Below are 17,413 nucleotides of genomic sequence, written 5' to 3'. Positions count from 1 at the left end.
GCTACGAAATCAGATATCAGAAGACTACAAAGGACAGTTCGGACTGCTGAGAGGATTATTGTTTGTCCCCTGCCTCCCCTTCAAGAACTATACCCTTCCAGAGTGAGGAAAAAGGCTGGAAAAATCACTCTGGACCCCACTCACCCTGCCCACTATCTTTTTGAACTGTTGCCTTCTGGCCGACTTTTCAGAGCTCTGAGCACCAGAACCATCAGGTACAGGAACAGTTTTTTTCCCTCAGGCTATCCATCTCATGAACAGTTCAATTGCCCCATTGAGCAATAACTATGTGCAATACACAGTTTGTCTTTCTTACATTTATCCAACACATCCAACCTCTTCTGCCATTTCATTCCTCAGAGAAAAAAAAAAAAAAAAAAAAAATTTACACTGTACATAACAGATTGTATTAGATTTGCACTACCCATGTGTATGTGTGTGTTTGTACATATTGTGTATAATTATTTTTTATTATTATCTCTGTCTTGCTGCTGTTTTTGTATGGTTGTACACTGGAAGCTCCTGTCACCAAGACAGATTCCTTGTATGTGTAAGCATACTTGGCAATAAAGCTCATTCTCTTCTCTCTATTCTCTTCTCTCTTAATGCTGGTCATCCAGTGTAAATGTCATGTTGCCACACACCACTTATCTCTCAGAGATACCATTACTCTCCTTCATGGCTGATACAAAGCAATTAAGAATGGAGGAGCATCAATGATTTTATACATATTAGTTTATTTCATCCAAGATTTTACTATAATACATGTGCAGCTGTCTTAATATAGTATTTATCCTTTTAAAAGTTTCATTATGTGAAACAAAATTACATCATGTATTACTAATAAGAAAATACTGACAATTTCATTACAAATCTATACCTTAAGGTTTATCTGGCTAGCTCATTATCAAAAAGAGGAATTGACACAGGAACGATAACGCTTAAAAGCCAATTTCTAGGTCTCCCGTGGCAGGTGGTCATAGATATATGGTCTTCTTTAGAAATGCAAAGATATTCACAGTTTGGAAAATAGCAAGTTATATTCTTCATATTTCTTTCCCCCAAAAAAGTAGGAGCAAAAATGTAGATGCTGGAAAAAAACAACAATCTAAATCATGAGGTTTGTATGTCAGCTAAAATAAAGCAAGTAAAAATACCTATTGAGTCTATTGAAAATAAATAAAATTTCTGTGGTTACAATCCCAAATCATGTGTAGTGGTTAAATAAAAATAAATTAACACAGCTAAAGACTCCATTCAACATGTCGTTTATACCTTTAAGATGATCTGAATAAAGCATATAGGATTATAGCTACAGTGCGTGTGCTACTCAATGCTCTGGGCGAGACAGCAGATACCTGTATGTGGTCCGCTTATAAATCCCTGGTGTTTAAGATTCTCATCAGTTAATCTGAAAGTGAGATAGCAGTGAGATAAAAGAGACAGAACATAAAAAGAAGCAGCTAATGAAAGGATACTTCGGCTGAATATCTGACAGTAGGTCCTAGGCTAGTGTGAGGCACTATCGAATCGTGTCAGTCTCTTTCAGTGCATTCGTTCACACAAACTCTTGAGATCTTAAAAGCTCATATTGAAATGTACAACAGTGTGCACAGAAATTATAAAGGTGATACAAGTAATTATTGTCATTTTAACTTTAAGAAATACTTCGTAAAGTAAGAGCTTTACATTTGTTCATGGAGAAGACAAACACCATGATGCCAGTCATTCATATATGAAATACGAATTATATGTCAAGAAGTGGGGAGGCCAAACCTTACCTTTCACAGAGGGTGGAGTGTTTGATAAGGTGTGGAAGTCAAATATGGACAGAAAATATGAATATACACTCACTGAGCACTTTATTAGGAACACCTGTACACCTACATATTTAAGTGATTATCTATTCAATCAATCATGTAGCAGCACTGCATAAAATCAAGCAGATACAGGTCAGGAGCTTCAGTTCATGTTCACATCAACCATCAGAATGGCGAAAAATTTGATCACAGTGATTTAGACTGTGGCATGACTGTTGATGCCAAACAAGCTGGTTTGAGTATTTCTGTAACTGCTGATCTCCTGGGATTTTCATGCAACAGTCTCTAGAGTTTACTCAGAATGGTACTCAGAAGAACAAAAAACATCCAGTGAGCGGCAGTTCTGTGGACGAAAATGCCTTGTTGATGAAAGAGGTCAACGGACAATGGTAAGCCTGGTTCGAGCTGACTAAAGGCTACAGTAACTCAAATAACCACTCTGTACATTTGTAGTGAGCAGAATAGCATCTCAGAATGCACAACACGTCGAACCTTGAGGCGGATGGGCTACAACAGCAGAAGACCACGTCGGGAACTTTATTAGGACCATAGTGTTCCTAATATAGTGCTCAATGAGTGTAATTTTAAATAATAGCTCAATAGAGGGTTCTGCAATGAGATTACAGCTAGGCGAGCTTGCAGAGCATATCTTAAAAAGATAAGAAATGTAATGTCCGCACCCACCAAATCACACCCGTCCTGTGCCAATGTTGAAACTAAACCCCATTGTGACATACTTTCTGAAGGTTTTAGCTTTTGCTGATCTCCAAGCAAGTTCTCACCTCTAAAACATTGATAAGGGAAAATATTTTGGCAATGGTCTACCATTGTAGTTTAAAAATCACTGCAAATCACACTTTGTTTCTCCATGATTCACTCAAAATGCTTATTATTCAGAGGGTTAGAGACACTCTTCATACATGAAACAGCTCACTGCTGACTTCAGAGTACTCAATGGAAACATGATAACCACAGACAGGGTTCTCAAGCCTTATCACATGTGCCATAAAGGTCGATGGGAAAAATAACCCGCAGGTAGATAGCCCTTGTCATAAAGAAATAAAAGTGGTACAAATAAACAAATATCAGTATGAAAAATATTAAATTAATCTGTATTTTTGGCTATGATTAAAAACCTTTTGAAAGAGACTGTACATAGAATATGTATGTATCTCAAATGAGGCAGCACTCTAAAACCTTACTGAAATCTCCAATTATATCTAAAAAATAACAATTCTAAAAGTGTCCTAAACATTCAGTCTAGCCTCCACAAATGTTCATGATTCCCTTGAAAACCATTAAGAACTAGTGAGCTGACATCACGAGAGGTATGTTAGCGTTGTTGACAGGAAATGATAAGGCGCATATTTCAGCATTCCTCCTAAAATTGAAAAGTACCATCACAGAACACAGCTCTGAGTCAGTTACCATGGTAACACAAATGATGGGTATACCATTACACTTTGTTCTCTTTGATAATGCTAGAGCCATGTGGCTTCAAAGGGAGTGGTTGTCAAAGACAAACATTGTCATGACTCATATGGGACCCAAGTAGATCCGTTCTTTGTCATGTGACATTAATACCTTGCATCTGCATTCATTCACACTGACTCAGGAAGTTCATTATTACTCATAAAGCAGCTTTTTTTAGTGCTGTGCTGCTCTCCATTGATTATGGGGACAACCTGGTCCTGTGGTTATAGATAAGTGCTGAAAGGTGCTGTAGTGACTGGAAACCCCTCTTGGTCCTATATTCACTGTTCACCCAAATAAAAGACATGCATTGTCAGTCCTATGGCACACAAGAGTGTGTATTGGCATGTGATTCTGTTTGTGGCTGATTATACAGTAATATGACCCAAAATACGCCCTCTGGATACCCCCATCTAAATAACAGGGTTTGCTATTCCAGTAATTTCTGTGAGGAGGACACATTAAGATTTGCTGTCACTGGAATAGCCAAACCTGATAATAAGAGGGAGATATCCACATACTTTTTGCCATGAAGTGTATGTTGCTTCAGTCATTGTTTTTGTGTCTAAGTGTGTTTCTCATGTCTCTACAGAGTAATGACTGTTCCGTCCTCCTCTAGATTTCGCCCCTCAAGACCTCTGTCACGGGCATTCAAGGACCCCACACTTGCACTGGTTGCCATGGCACCATTGGAGGGCCGCAGGTTGAGGTGGGGCTCATATCTGGGGAGAGTGGGCATGCTGGAGCTGACTGTCGCCCGAGCTGGTGCCTGTGGAATGAGTTTAGCCTCTCCATTGCCCTCGATCACCAGATCCTCCTCATCCTCACTTTCATCATCTGGCTCATAGTTCTGAATAATATGGGATGGAGTCATTGCCATGGAGCCCGGTGCAGAGTATCCATAGAAACTGGTACTGCTGTCAGAGGATCGTCCTGAGCTGCCAGATGTGGCCCCGCCTCCACTATTGGCGTTGCGTACCACATTATTGCGCTGATTGGCTGGTTTGACAGTTATAATGAGGTTGTGGCTGTTTGCGATCATCATGTCTGTTACTTGGTCCAGGGATTTTCCAGTCACCTCAATTCCGTTGACTTCCAAAACCTCATCGTTGACAGCCAGCAGGCCTGTGCTCTCTGCCAGGCCTCCAGGGACCATGCGGGAGATGAAGATACCCGGAAACTTCTGTAGGCCCTGGGGTGTAACGCGCACGCTGGAGCCATCGCGAATGTAGAAACCCAATGGTTTCTCCTGACCATGTTTGTAGAGACGGACGCGGCGGTGTGTTTCTGGAAGAATGTCCACGTCGATGATAGAGGAAACTGGGCGGAAATCTTTGGGCAGGCTGATGATGATAGGAGGCTTCTTCTTGTTGGCATCCGGACGGAGGAGTACCGCAGCAAGTGCCACTGGGGTCTTCTTACGGGTCACAGTGTCCGTGCCAAATGCGGAGTAATCTGCCTCCTCTGTGCAGACAAAAGAAAAAGACAAAGAGAGAATATAAATATGTAAACCTTGTGTCAGACAATGCATATCAAAGGATTTAACTTGAATACAAGTTAAACTGCGGACAGCATCTTTTTGTCGGTTATTAGGGATGTGTAAAATTGTAACTGCACTTACAATTGTCGTAAAAAATAAATAAAAAAATCTGTTGGCATTAACACGCTTACAATTATTGTCTGTAGGCCAAAGGTAGTAAACTTTCCCCCTAGACCTTCATTGTAAGTTTTTTGTTTATTTTTACAAACCAAGGTACGAGTTGAAATTATTTTCTGTGGTATCGACAGCATGCCATAGATGACCAAAATATTCCTTTAAACAATCTTGACCCTAATTTTAAAGGAACAGTTCACCCGAAAATGACAATTCTGTCACAATTTACTCACCCTCATGTCATTCCATACCCGTATGACTTGTGGAACACAAAAGGAGATGTTTTAATGAATATCTCGGTCTGTCTTCAGAATATCTTCGGTATAATGTCAGTGGAAAGTGCCTCACTTTAAAGCTTTAAAAAGAACCCAAAACATTCATAAAAGCAGTTGATTAGAACTTGTTTTTTTAGCACTAAAACAACTCAAGTTCTTGTGTAAACAAGCTTCTCTGCTGCACTCATGAACGTGCAACGGATCTTAAGATATTTTCTGAAAAATTACTCATATTTTGGGTTGTTTCTTACACTTTATAAAAAAAGTTTTAATGTTAAATCTTTGAGGTGTTATTTCTGAAGTAAATCTTTAAATATTACTGAAACTACAACTAATCGGTACCACTTGTCTCAGCTCCAGATACACTCAAAGATCAGAACCTGTGGCTTTTTTGAAAATTTATAATATATATATTATATATACAAAAAATGCATTTTATTTAAGGATAGTGATCATATGAAGCCATTTATTATCACATAGTTGTTTGGCTCCTTTTTAAATCATAATGATAACAGAAATCACCCAAATGTCCCTGATCAAAAGTTTACATACCCTTGAATGTTTGGCCTTGTTACAGACACACAAGGTGACACACACAGGTTTAAATGGCAATTACATGTTAATTTCCCACACCTGTGGCTTTTTAAATTGCAATTAGTGTCTGTGTATAAATAGTCAATGAGTTTGTTAGCTCTCACATGGATGCACTGAGCAGGCTAGATACTGAGCCATGGGGAGCAGAAGACCTGCGTAACAAGCTAATGGAACTTTATAAAGATGGAAAAGATATAAAAATATATCAAAGCCTTGACTAGGGTTGCAAAATTCCGGGAATTTTCAAAGTTGGAAACTTTCAATGCGAATTAACGGGAACATATGGGAATTAACGGGAATTAATGGGAACAAACTGGAAATTTGCAAAATTACAAGTTAGCTAATAACAGGGAACTTAAATGTAGTCAACAAACATCTTGCAGCATAATCTTGATTAAAACAACCAGATTTAATGCAAATTCAGTTGAATTTCTACCCTGCGCATTCCTCATTCTGCAGGCTACTTACTACAGCAGGACTATTGAAGTCACACTACTGCATTTGAGCCCAAGTACTACATCCAGTCAAGTAAGTTTTGATGATATTACTAGGGTAAATATATTTGATCAATGGTATTAAAGTTTAACTAGCAAATACTAAATCAAAATGTGTTTATACAGTAGCCAGCTAGCCAGTAAATCAGATATGCTAAATGTAAGCTAGCTAACATTGACAATTGACAATAGTTTGATTTAGCATACTGATTGAGGAGTGTTCATCTATTCATCTAGCCTATTTCTATTCATTTGTCCTGCATCAATTCCAATATTCCAGAATATTCCAACTGTTTAGCTAACTATTTATATATCTGTGCGTGGCATTGCATTAGTGTTTTTTTACAAGTTTTTTTCTAATCTTATTCTACAGAACAATGCCACGTGCGCCATCTGATGTGTGGATACATTTCACCTCAGCCAATGTAGAAGGAAAGGCTGTGTACATTTGCAAATACTGTGCAAAGACTTATGTTAAGAATGCCACAAAGATGAAAGCATATAGCCAAGTGCCCAAAGTTTTTTCCAATATTTCCAAAATTCCCCAGCTTAACTTCCCATGGAAAGTTTCTGGAAAGTTTCCGGAAATTTACCAGAAATTTTCCGCCCCTTTGCAACCCTACTGTTCAATCACATATTAAGAAGTGGAAAATTCGAGGATCTCTTGATACCAAGCCAAGGTCAGGTAGACCAAGAAAGATTTCAGCCACAACTGCCAGAAGAATTGTTCGGGATACAAAGAAAAACCCACAGGTAACCTCAGGAGACATACAAGCTGCTCTGGAAAAAGACGGTGTGGTTGTTTCAAGGAGCACAATACGACGATATTGAACAAAAATTAGCTGCATGGTCGAGTTGCCAGAAAGAAGCCTTTATTAAGCCAATGCCAAAAAAAGCCCGGTTACAATATGCCGACAACACCTTGACACGCCTCACAGCTTCTGGCACACTGTAATTTGGAGTGACGAGAACAAAATAGAGCTTTATGGTCACAACCATAAGCGCTATGTTTGGAGAGGGGTCAACAAGGCCTATAGTGAAAACAATACCATCCCCACTGTGAAGCGTGGTGGTGGCTCACTGATGTTTTGGGGGGGGTGTGAGCTCTAAAGGCACGGGGAATCTTGTGACAATTGATGGCAGATGAATGCAGCATGTTATCAGAAAATACTGGCAGACAATTTGCATTCTTCTGCACGAAAGCTGCGCATGGGACACTCTTGGACTTTCCAGCAAGAAAATGACCCTAAGCACAAGGCCAAGTTGACCCTCCAGTGGTTGCAGCAGAAAAAGGTGAAGGTTCTGGAGTGGCCATCACAGTCTCCTGACCTTAATATCATCGTAATATCATAATAGCCACTCTGGGGAGATCTCAAACGTGTGGTTCATGCAAGACGACCAAAGACTTTGCATGACCTGGAGGCATTTTGCCAAGACGAATGGGCAGCTATACCACCTGCAAGAATTTGGGGCCTCATAGACAACTATTACAAAAGACTGCACGCTGTCATTGATGCTAAAGGGGGAAATACACAGTATTAAGAACTATGGGTATGCAGACTTTTGAACAGGGGTCATTTCATTTTTTTCTTTGTTGCCATGTTTTGTTTTATGATTGTGCCATTCTGTTATAACCTACAGTTGAATATGAATCCCATAAGAAATAAAAGAAATGTGTTTTGCCTGCTTACTCATGTTTTCTTTAAAAATGGTACATATATTACCAATTCTCCAAGGGTATGCAAACTTTTGAGCACAACTGTATCTATATATATATATATATATATATATATATATACACATACACACACACACACACTACCGGTCAAAAGTTTTGATACACTTACTCATTCTTTTTTTTTTTTTTTTTACATTTTAGAATAATAGTGAAGTCATCAAAACTATGGAATAACATAAATGGAACTATGGGAATTATGTTGTGACTAAACAAAATCCAAAATAAATCAAAACTGTGTTATATTTTAGCATCTTCAAAGTAGTCACCCTTTGCCTAGAATTTGCAGACATGTACTCTTGACATTTTCTCAACCAACTTCTTGAGGTATCACCCTGGGATGCTTTTTTAAGATTACTGAAGGAGTTCCCATCTATGTTGGACAATTATTTGGTCCAAGTCATCAATTTCAAAAACTTTTTTTTGTAATGAAATAAATTAATATGGTGGCACAATTATATGTTTGTCTACAAAACTAATTTCAAACATTCAATCATATGCCTTAAGATCAAAAGATTTTTAAGTTCATGAGAAACATTTCAGTTAAGTGTTTCAAAAGTTTTGACCGGTAGTATATATATATACTGTCTATATATTATACATTTTATATACATTATTATTACCCCCCCCCCCCCGAATAATGATACTGAAGCACTGGTACTTTTGACATCACTACAAGATGAAAACATTAAGGGCTTAAGCTTAGTAGCCTACCTCTAATGCCGCCCATGACTGCCATTGTATTAAAAAGATGGACCAAGATATTCACTAAAACATCTCCTTTTGTGTTCCGCATGAGAAAGTCATACAGGTTTGGAACAACATAAGGGTGAATAAATTATGACAGATTTTACATTTCTGGATTAACTATTCCTTTAATTGATTTTCCTTTTCTTAATTGCATTTAGGATTTTTAAAATTCTATTTCAAACATAATAATAATAAAAATAAAAAAAACTAGAACAAAATAAAAAAATTAAAAAAAATCTAAATTTTATTTTAAAAATGTACAACCTTCACATCAAATCTTCATTATCAGTGCAGATGAAGTATTTTAACATGCACACTGTCAAACTGATTTCTTTGCTCTTGTCAGACTATTCCCACAGCTTTATAAGGAGAGACCTACAGGGAATACCGTGGCAGAGAATGCCTGCTTGTTAGTTTCCCTCCATACCTCAGCTAATGTGTAATCTACTGTAAACCCAAGCCTCCTTTCATTCTCTCTCTCTTTCAGCTGCAATGTATGAATTCCTCAGAGGCTTAATCACAGCCATTGTAGTTTGGACTTTCACCTGCAATACATTTATACTCTCCCTGTCTTCCTACCCTATTCCTTTTTGATACTGAGTATGTCTATATGTGAGTAAAAGTTGGAAGTATAGGGATCTAAAAGAGTTCAAAGCAGGAACATGTGGAAAAAAGTCCTGTATTTTCAGAACTCCCATTAACTTGAACAGAACAATGTTTAACCTAAGAGTTATAATCATTAACAAAATTCACACGTTATGAGATTATTACTAATGTCACAATTGTTGTTTATTGATCTTTCTTATCTGGGTCAGACAAGGTTTGTTGTTTAAAGTGATGTTTTCTCATGGATTTACATGAATTATAGTTGAGAAGAATAAGTTGAATGGACCTCTAAATGTATATATTTTTTTCATGGCATTTCTATAAGGAGCATGTAACTGTGTGATCTAGCATGTAAGCAACTAATTCATGTGAATGCATTTGATTTCAGTGTAGAATCTCTCAAAGCCCAAATATAGTCAAAACACACAAACACACTCATTCATACACAAGACTGATTGTTCAGTGAGAGAGCAAAGGTTCCACCTTTCCAGTTCTTACCAGAAAACTACCTGAATTCTCTTGTGTTTAGTTAAAATATGCAGCCCTCTTGAAATCTTAACAATCTGCCTTAAGTACCAGCAGACATAATAAATAAAATCTAATTTTGGCTTAAAAGAGCTCAGGTTTATTCACAAACACACATTTTCAAGCAATGATGCACACACAAGTCTTAGCAATGCACGTTTGGCTGGAGCAGTGGATCATGCATGAGTATCTCTTTTCATCTCCTGCAGCATTTCTCTCCTCTTTTCCTTCCCTTATCTGCTCCACTCTTCCATATTAAAGCATGGAGCCTAACAATGGCTTCATAGTCACTGTTGAAGGGCAGCATGGGAAGTCCCTGAGGGCCACTCAAACAGGCACAAACTAGCTTTTCCATTCACTCATAGGTTGAGAGACCGAAAGATAAATAAAAAAAGTGAGAGCAAGCATTGAAGCAGCCTATGTTACTACAGGACACTACAGCAACATATTAATGAATATGCAGTCACACACAAACCTTAACTTTCGTAACACAGGACAGGTGGCTCTTTGTGAAACCTGGTGCCCTCACTACGGAAACCAGGCCAGTCATAATGGGTCATTACAAACATGGAGACAGTCCTGTGTTCTAATAACACAGAAACACGCAAAAGCCATTTGTCCTACACATGGGCATGCAGGCATCTATTAAACGCTCATCATGCACTGGGTTCTATAGGATCATTATTGGCAGACAAGGAGATATGAACAATTATCTCTGAATTGTGGCCCATGGATATACAAACTAGAGTACCAAAAGTACCACAATGATATTCTTTGAAGTACCATGTAAATATCATTGTGCATGAATATGTTAGGCCTAATCATTCAGTATCATGGTATATATTAAAGATCCATGGTATTACCATGATACCATCACTGTACCATTGTACCACCATTCCACTTTTTGTAAGTGCACAAAGACAGCATGTCCCAATTCCAATATATTATACGTAAATACGTTTTACGTACTATGTTCTATACAACTGTATAACATACCTTAAAAGGTACACTACGACATCTCTTATTGACATCTGTGGTTGAAACATAAAATTGCAAGTTACTTGCAGAGGAACATTGTTTTCTTTTTACGTCAATTGTGCTTGGACACTGCTCTTCTGAACGATCCTCATGCTTGACGCATGCGCAGAGCACGTGTACAGCACTCTACGCATGCGTCAAGCGTGAGGAAGTGTAATCGAGCTTCAAATCATGATCGTGGCTAGGAGAGTGCAGATGGCAAGATTTATAGTGAAAAAGGAGTTACATTTTTGTCTGTTCTTACCCCAAAATTATCGTATCACTTCAGAAGACATGGATTAATGAGTCATATGGATTACTTTTATGCTGCCTTTATGTCATTTTCTGAGCTTGGAAGTGTTTGACCCCATTGATTTGCATTGTATGGATATATTCACCTCTTATCTCAATCAAAATATCTGTGTTATTGTTCCACAGAAGAAAGAAAGTCATATGAGATTGAGACGGCATAAGGGTGAGTAAATGGTAAGAGAATTCTAATTTTTGGGTGAACTATTCCTTTAAAATCAGTTTACAATGAAGTAGTGTGGATTACTTATTGACTTTAGCTTTGATGTAATGTAGTCTAGCAGCAGAAATGTGACACTGGCTTTATCTGACACTGTGGTCACTGTTGACCGTGGCAGTGGAAGCATCTCACTCACTGTTAGATGACACCAGGTGTGATTAGTCTGCTTCTGTATGTCAACCAGTGACAGTAGTATGTGTGTGTGTGTCACCTTTGCATAGATGATCCATATCCTGTTACACAGGGTTTTACGGTCTGCCAAAGGTCAGGTGTTCTGAACTGTCCACTAGGGGTTTTCAGTTTTAAAGGTGCACTATTTAATATTTATGTTGGCTTGACGAAGCCAACATATTGTTATTCTACAGACTTTGTTTAGGGTTTTTCCAAAATCCCTAAACAAAGACCAACATTATCAATTGTAACTCCTACAGCTTTCAAGCTATCCACCTAACTTGACACAGACCTTCAGACTGTGCCGACTCGTGTTGCAGTATCTTTTCCAACTGAACGGAATAATGTGTTTCATACAGCAGATGACCAAAATCTAAAAATACCATAGACTTACACTGACCACGTTTACATGCACTTAAGAAAGAGGGTTATTCCAGGGTTTTTGAGGAAAGTGCTGTTCTGAAACGTCATGTAAACGAGAACGCAGATTTCCTTACGCCGTTTAAGGGATTAAGAGAAAGCAGTTTAACACACCTAGGTTTCTCCTGGAGAAAGCTGCTTATGTGGTCATGTAAACATATACGCGGTGTTCTAACAGGTTTCTGAAACGTGCGCATGTGCGTGGAACAGACTGAATAATAAAAGTCATAGGATGGAGCCCAACAACAAATCAAAACATTTCTAGCAGTACAGTGGGAAAAGCACATACACTATAAACTATACCCATGTCTAAAAATCACTGTAAAATATTGATGGTCCCTCACGTTTGCATATAGGCATTTGTAAATTAAGGGAATCAAGGAGTTTTTTTTTTTCTTTTCTCGCCATTTAGAATGCCCAATTCCCAATGTGCTTTTAAGTCCCCGTGGTCACGTAGTGATTCGCCTCAGTCCGGGTGGCAGAGGACGAATCCCAGTTGCCTCCACGTATGAGACCGTCAACCTGCACATCTTATCACGTGGCTTGTTGAGTGCGTTGCCACGGAGACATAGACATTTTTTGCATGTGGTTGAGGCTTCACGCCATCCGCCGCGGCAACCATGCTCAACTCACCACGCACCCCACCGAGAATGCCCCACATTATAGTGACCACGAGAAGTTTACCCCATGTGACTCTACCTTCCCTAGCAACCAGGCCAATTTGGTTGCTTAGGAGACCTGGCTGGAGTCACTCAGCACGCCCTGGGATTCGAACTAGCGAACTCCAGGGGTGGTAGCCAGTGTATTTTACCACTGAGCTACTCAGGCCCCCTGAGGGAATCCAGGAGTTTTATGTAAAGGGAAACCCCACTATTGAAGCGCAATTCTGCTGCAGCGATAAAAAGGTAAGGAAACAAACACAGCAACAACCCTGTAATATCTGGAAATAAAACGAAGCAATAGAGCAAAATAGTGAAGTCTTCCTCGGATACCATGTTTGTTATTTACACAAGCATCGTAGGGTAATTATGTTACTCTGAAGAAAACTACTTACTGACCGAGCTGCATGTTTACAGGAGTAAAGGGTACGCCGCTTATAATAATTTTTGGTTTTGGCCAAGAAATGTCATTTAGTGCATCTAAAAACTTCCAAACATTTTCTGCTAAACAAACAAAACAATGAATATGAGTTTTCATTTGAATAAGTTAGAATAATAGCATACAGCAATATGCACCTCATCTGTATCCATCCAGATGTCACATGGTATGGTTACTGACGCTGCGTATTTGAGAGTTCACTCTCAGTTCAAAGGTATACAGGCAAGTTTGTGAGCAGCATCCCAAGAGGAGTGTAAAACAATAGAGATGGCACACCGTGTCTTTGCTCCAAGCAAACTGAGACACAGACTCATCTCAACCAATATTCAGCAGCTTTGTGGTAGGCCAAATGAAAGCTGCAATGGCTTATGTTTCACTTTTGTGAACGTCTCATTCAGTTTTTTTTTTTTTTTTTTTGCATGTGGTTTCTGTGCTACCTTCTGTTTACTGTCTCACTCGACAAAGCAGCTTACAGAGAAATGTGTGCCCAAATTATTCAGACCAGCAGCTGCTGACTGTATAAAAGCATCTGTGGAGACATTTCTGCTTCTTTAAAGGGATAGTTCACCCAATAATGAAAATTCTGTCATCATTTACTCACCCTTGTGTTGGTCAGACTTTCTTGGAACTCAAAAGCAGATGTTAGATGTTAGGGACTCACAGCCTCAGTCATCATTTAATTTTATTGTATGTAGTAAAAAAAAAAAACAAAAAAACAATGAAAGTAAATGGTGACTGAGGCTAACACTCTGCCTAACATTTCCATTTCTGTTCCAGGGAGGAAATAAAGTCATATGGGTATGGAACAACAAGAGGGAGAGTAAATGATGACAGAATTTTCATTTTATGGGTGAACTATCCCTTCAAGTCCAGACATTTCCCACATGGTGAGTGTGTACCACCCCGTTCCAATCACGGTGCGATAGAGGAGAGAGGAGAAGAGTGGGTGGAAAGAGGCCTATAATGAGTGCTTATTAGAAAAGGGAGAGAGAATGAGAGAACAAGAATGATAGAGAGGCAGAGTTTGAGCTGATGGTGAAAAAACTTTTCAATAGAGAAAACTTTCTGAGGTGCTGCTATTCTAGGCTCGCTGTGTGCATACTTCTGTGGCACTGTTGAGATAAAGTAAGTCCTCTACTGATAACAGACAGACAGAGAGTGAGAGAGAGAGAGAGAGAGAGAGAGAGAGAGAGCAAAGCTTTGGAGCATTGAAACATGGGAAAAGCCCTTGAGGATAAGCTACACTCAGAAAAAAACTTGGGAAGAAAGAGAGGAGGTGCACAGTGTATGAAACTCACATTGTAATCATTAAAGCAGTGCATGCTGCTGCAGTTTTGGATACAAATGGCAAGCTAATCAAATGGGTTATTAAATATATGTAAACAACCTTGAGTTTCCAACACATCTTCATCAGGTTTGGCCTTTTCTGTGAATTGTGAGATAGCGGAAGACCTGGTGTCATTCATTAACACTCAGCAGACAGATCGACACTTTTGACTATCATAGGCATAAAGTCTGGTCCACTTTGCAGTTTATACTGGCCACTTTGACAGGAAGAGACCGTCTGACATGTAAAGCGACCAACTACAGTTTAGGTTTTTAAGTGCTATTTAGGGGCAGGTAAACATGAAATAGAAGATACAAACACCAGTAAATGTACAGAAATCACTGAAGAAATAAGCGGAAAATGTTTTTAGACTTGAATTTATGTGTGTTTAAAAGTTATAAGAACAGATTATTTACAGCTGGGCAAACTGATTGGAGCTTGTGATTTTCAAGGGGCTTTACAGTTTTGTGTGCAATATCTGCTTTCAGAAGGGTCAATTTACTAAATATATAGCCTAGTTACCTTTCTAATGGGCTGTGGTAGATCTTTACAGCCAAGAATACATTTCTAATAGAAGTATTAAGAGTGTGCAGGGATTTGTGTATGTTTAATAAGAGTGTGCTAGGGTGGAATGACTCCTTCCCTCTGTGTCATGTCACTGCTGTTGCATTCTTCAGTTTTATTCATGCTGACGGTGCTCATTGCTCTCTCCCACTCATGTCTTTTTTGTGCCTCGTCTTTCTGATGTACTTTCTGTCTCTCATGGGCTTTCATGACGTTTTGATACCTGGTATGTGCTAGTACAGTTGGGCTGGGCTTGGTTCTGTGGGCCCAGGTTCGGGCTGACATTAGTCTCAGGTTCAGATGGCACCAGGGCTGGGTAACATGGAAGAAATATGTTCACAATATTTTACATAAAAAAAGATCGTGGTATCTGATTACATCGCTAACCCCCCTGGTCGAAGGATCAGTGAATATTCTTGCTTTACTGATTTTGCTTTAAAATTGTAATTTACTGAAAAAAAAAAAAAAAAAAAAAAAAAAACAAAACAAAACAAAAAAAAAATTATATATATATATATATTTCTAAAATTCAAATTTCACTTCAAAATAAGCAAAAAAGCAATTGAAATTACAAAGTGGTCAAAAAAATCAAATATAACCATCCTTACAAGTATCCGTCTACAACAGGTGGAAAATGACCAATACAAATTAAGATCTAAAAGACAATTAAATGTAAACATAATAATAATGATAATGAAAATAATAATAATTTAAATATAAAACAATTTTAGGTTAAAGGTGAACTTGTTTAGCTTATAGGCTATAGACTGTATAGACTATAAAGTGAATGCATGTTCACAATGCATGTTCAGCGTGAACTGCTCTGTGGAAATAAAGTGAACTAAACTTCGGCACCTCCTCAGATGGTCTTGGGGTCATTTGCAGCATTCTCATAGATTACACTATTCTTGCAAATAATTTTCAGATGACTGAAACAGAAAAGAGAGTCAGAACTCTTTACACGCACGTGTTCCACAAGACACGCTACCGCTGCACGCCTCTGAACAAACAGCGTATCAGAGACAAGCATCAATGGCTTTTCTTTCATCTGTTCTACAAAATATAATAAAGTGTGTTTCTTAGGGCTGGGTATTGATACATATTCCCCGATTCTAATTGATTTACAAGCTCTCGATTTGATTCCGATATCAATTTTATTTCCGTTAATGTCTCTATAATGCTAATGCAGTTAATTATACAGGGGACCTTCTAACTAGGTACTTTATGAAAATATTAATTGTATTAGTTTTTCATCATTTTGGTCACATTTTAGCTTTTTAAAAATAAACAAATCCATGTATTCAATCAATAAATATGATAATATATTGCTTATATTATTTTTTGTTACATGTTTATTGTTTAATTCCATAATTTGTACCATTTACAGGTATTTACATTGATTTGTTGAAAACGTGTTAAAAATTCTGACAGACACTTTTATAAGATATATTTAAAGTGTGAAATAATATTTCTGTGTATTTTCATATATGCAGCCTGCTCTGTCATTATAAAGATCTCATTATTTACATTACAAGCTATTATGATGTCATCTTATCTTCCTGAGACCCAGTGAAAAAAGATTTACAATTTCCCTTTTTTAAATGTAAATATAGGGTTTGGCGCATACATATGATACAAATTGTTAATTGAAAAAATACATTTTATTCATATTGTATTTGATGTACTGAACTGAACTGTGATACATTTCAATCCATATTTATATACCAAGGAGAGGAAGTTGTCATGGCCAAACTCTCAAACAATTGGTACCTCTGAAAAGCCCAGGCAGTCCTCTAACAATACCCCAAGATTTGCCACTGTTGCATGTATGGGCAAAGAAAAACTTAAATAACAAATGTCCTACACAAAATTGAACTGCTGGGCCTCAGGAGGATTTTGACCTTTAATTATTATTATAATTTTTTTTTATTTTATTTTCTCCCATTTTCTCCCTAATTTGGAAAGCCCAATTCCCAATGCGCTCTAAGTCCTCGTGGTGGCGTAATGACACGCCTCAATCTGGGTGGCGAAGGACGAATCTCAGTTGCCTCCGCATCTGCGACCGTCAATCTGCACATCTTATCACGTGGCTTGTTGTGCGCATTACCGAGGAGACGTAGCGCGTGTGGAGGCTTCATGCTATTCTCTGTGGCATCCACATGCAACTCACCACATGCCCCACCGAGAGCGAGAACCACACATTATAGTGACCACGAGGAGGTTAGCCCATGTGACTCTACCCTCCCTAGCAACCGGGCCAATTTGGTTGCTTAGGAGACCTGGCTGGAGTCACTCAGCACGCCCTGGATTTGAACTCGCGACTCCAGTGTGGTAGTCAGCGTCTTTACTCGCTGAGTTACC

The 17,413-nt window shown here is 38.4% G+C and overlaps 1 protein-coding gene across 2 annotated transcripts in view; it reads right to left on the bottom strand.

Annotated features, from left to right (window-relative positions):
* Positions 1-717: 717 nt before the first annotated feature.
* pard6b (par-6 partitioning defective 6 homolog beta (C. elegans)) overlaps positions 718-17,413 on the bottom strand; it is a 38,389-nt gene continuing 21,693 nt past the window's right edge. For both annotated transcript variants that reach the window (XM_051662979.1, XM_051662980.1), the window contains one exon: positions 718-4,757. In XM_051662979.1, the coding sequence (XP_051518939.1) occupies positions 3,880-4,757 (878 nt within the window). In that variant the 3' untranslated portion in view covers positions 718-3,879. The remainder of the gene's footprint in view (positions 4,758-17,413) is intronic.

The sequence above is a fragment of the Myxocyprinus asiaticus genome, chromosome 29 (assembly GCF_019703515.2).
Source record: "Myxocyprinus asiaticus isolate MX2 ecotype Aquarium Trade chromosome 29, UBuf_Myxa_2, whole genome shotgun sequence".
In the NCBI taxonomy this organism is placed as follows: domain Eukaryota; kingdom Metazoa; phylum Chordata; class Actinopteri; order Cypriniformes; family Catostomidae; genus Myxocyprinus; species Myxocyprinus asiaticus.
This window is presented reverse-complemented; position numbering and strand designations above follow the sequence as displayed.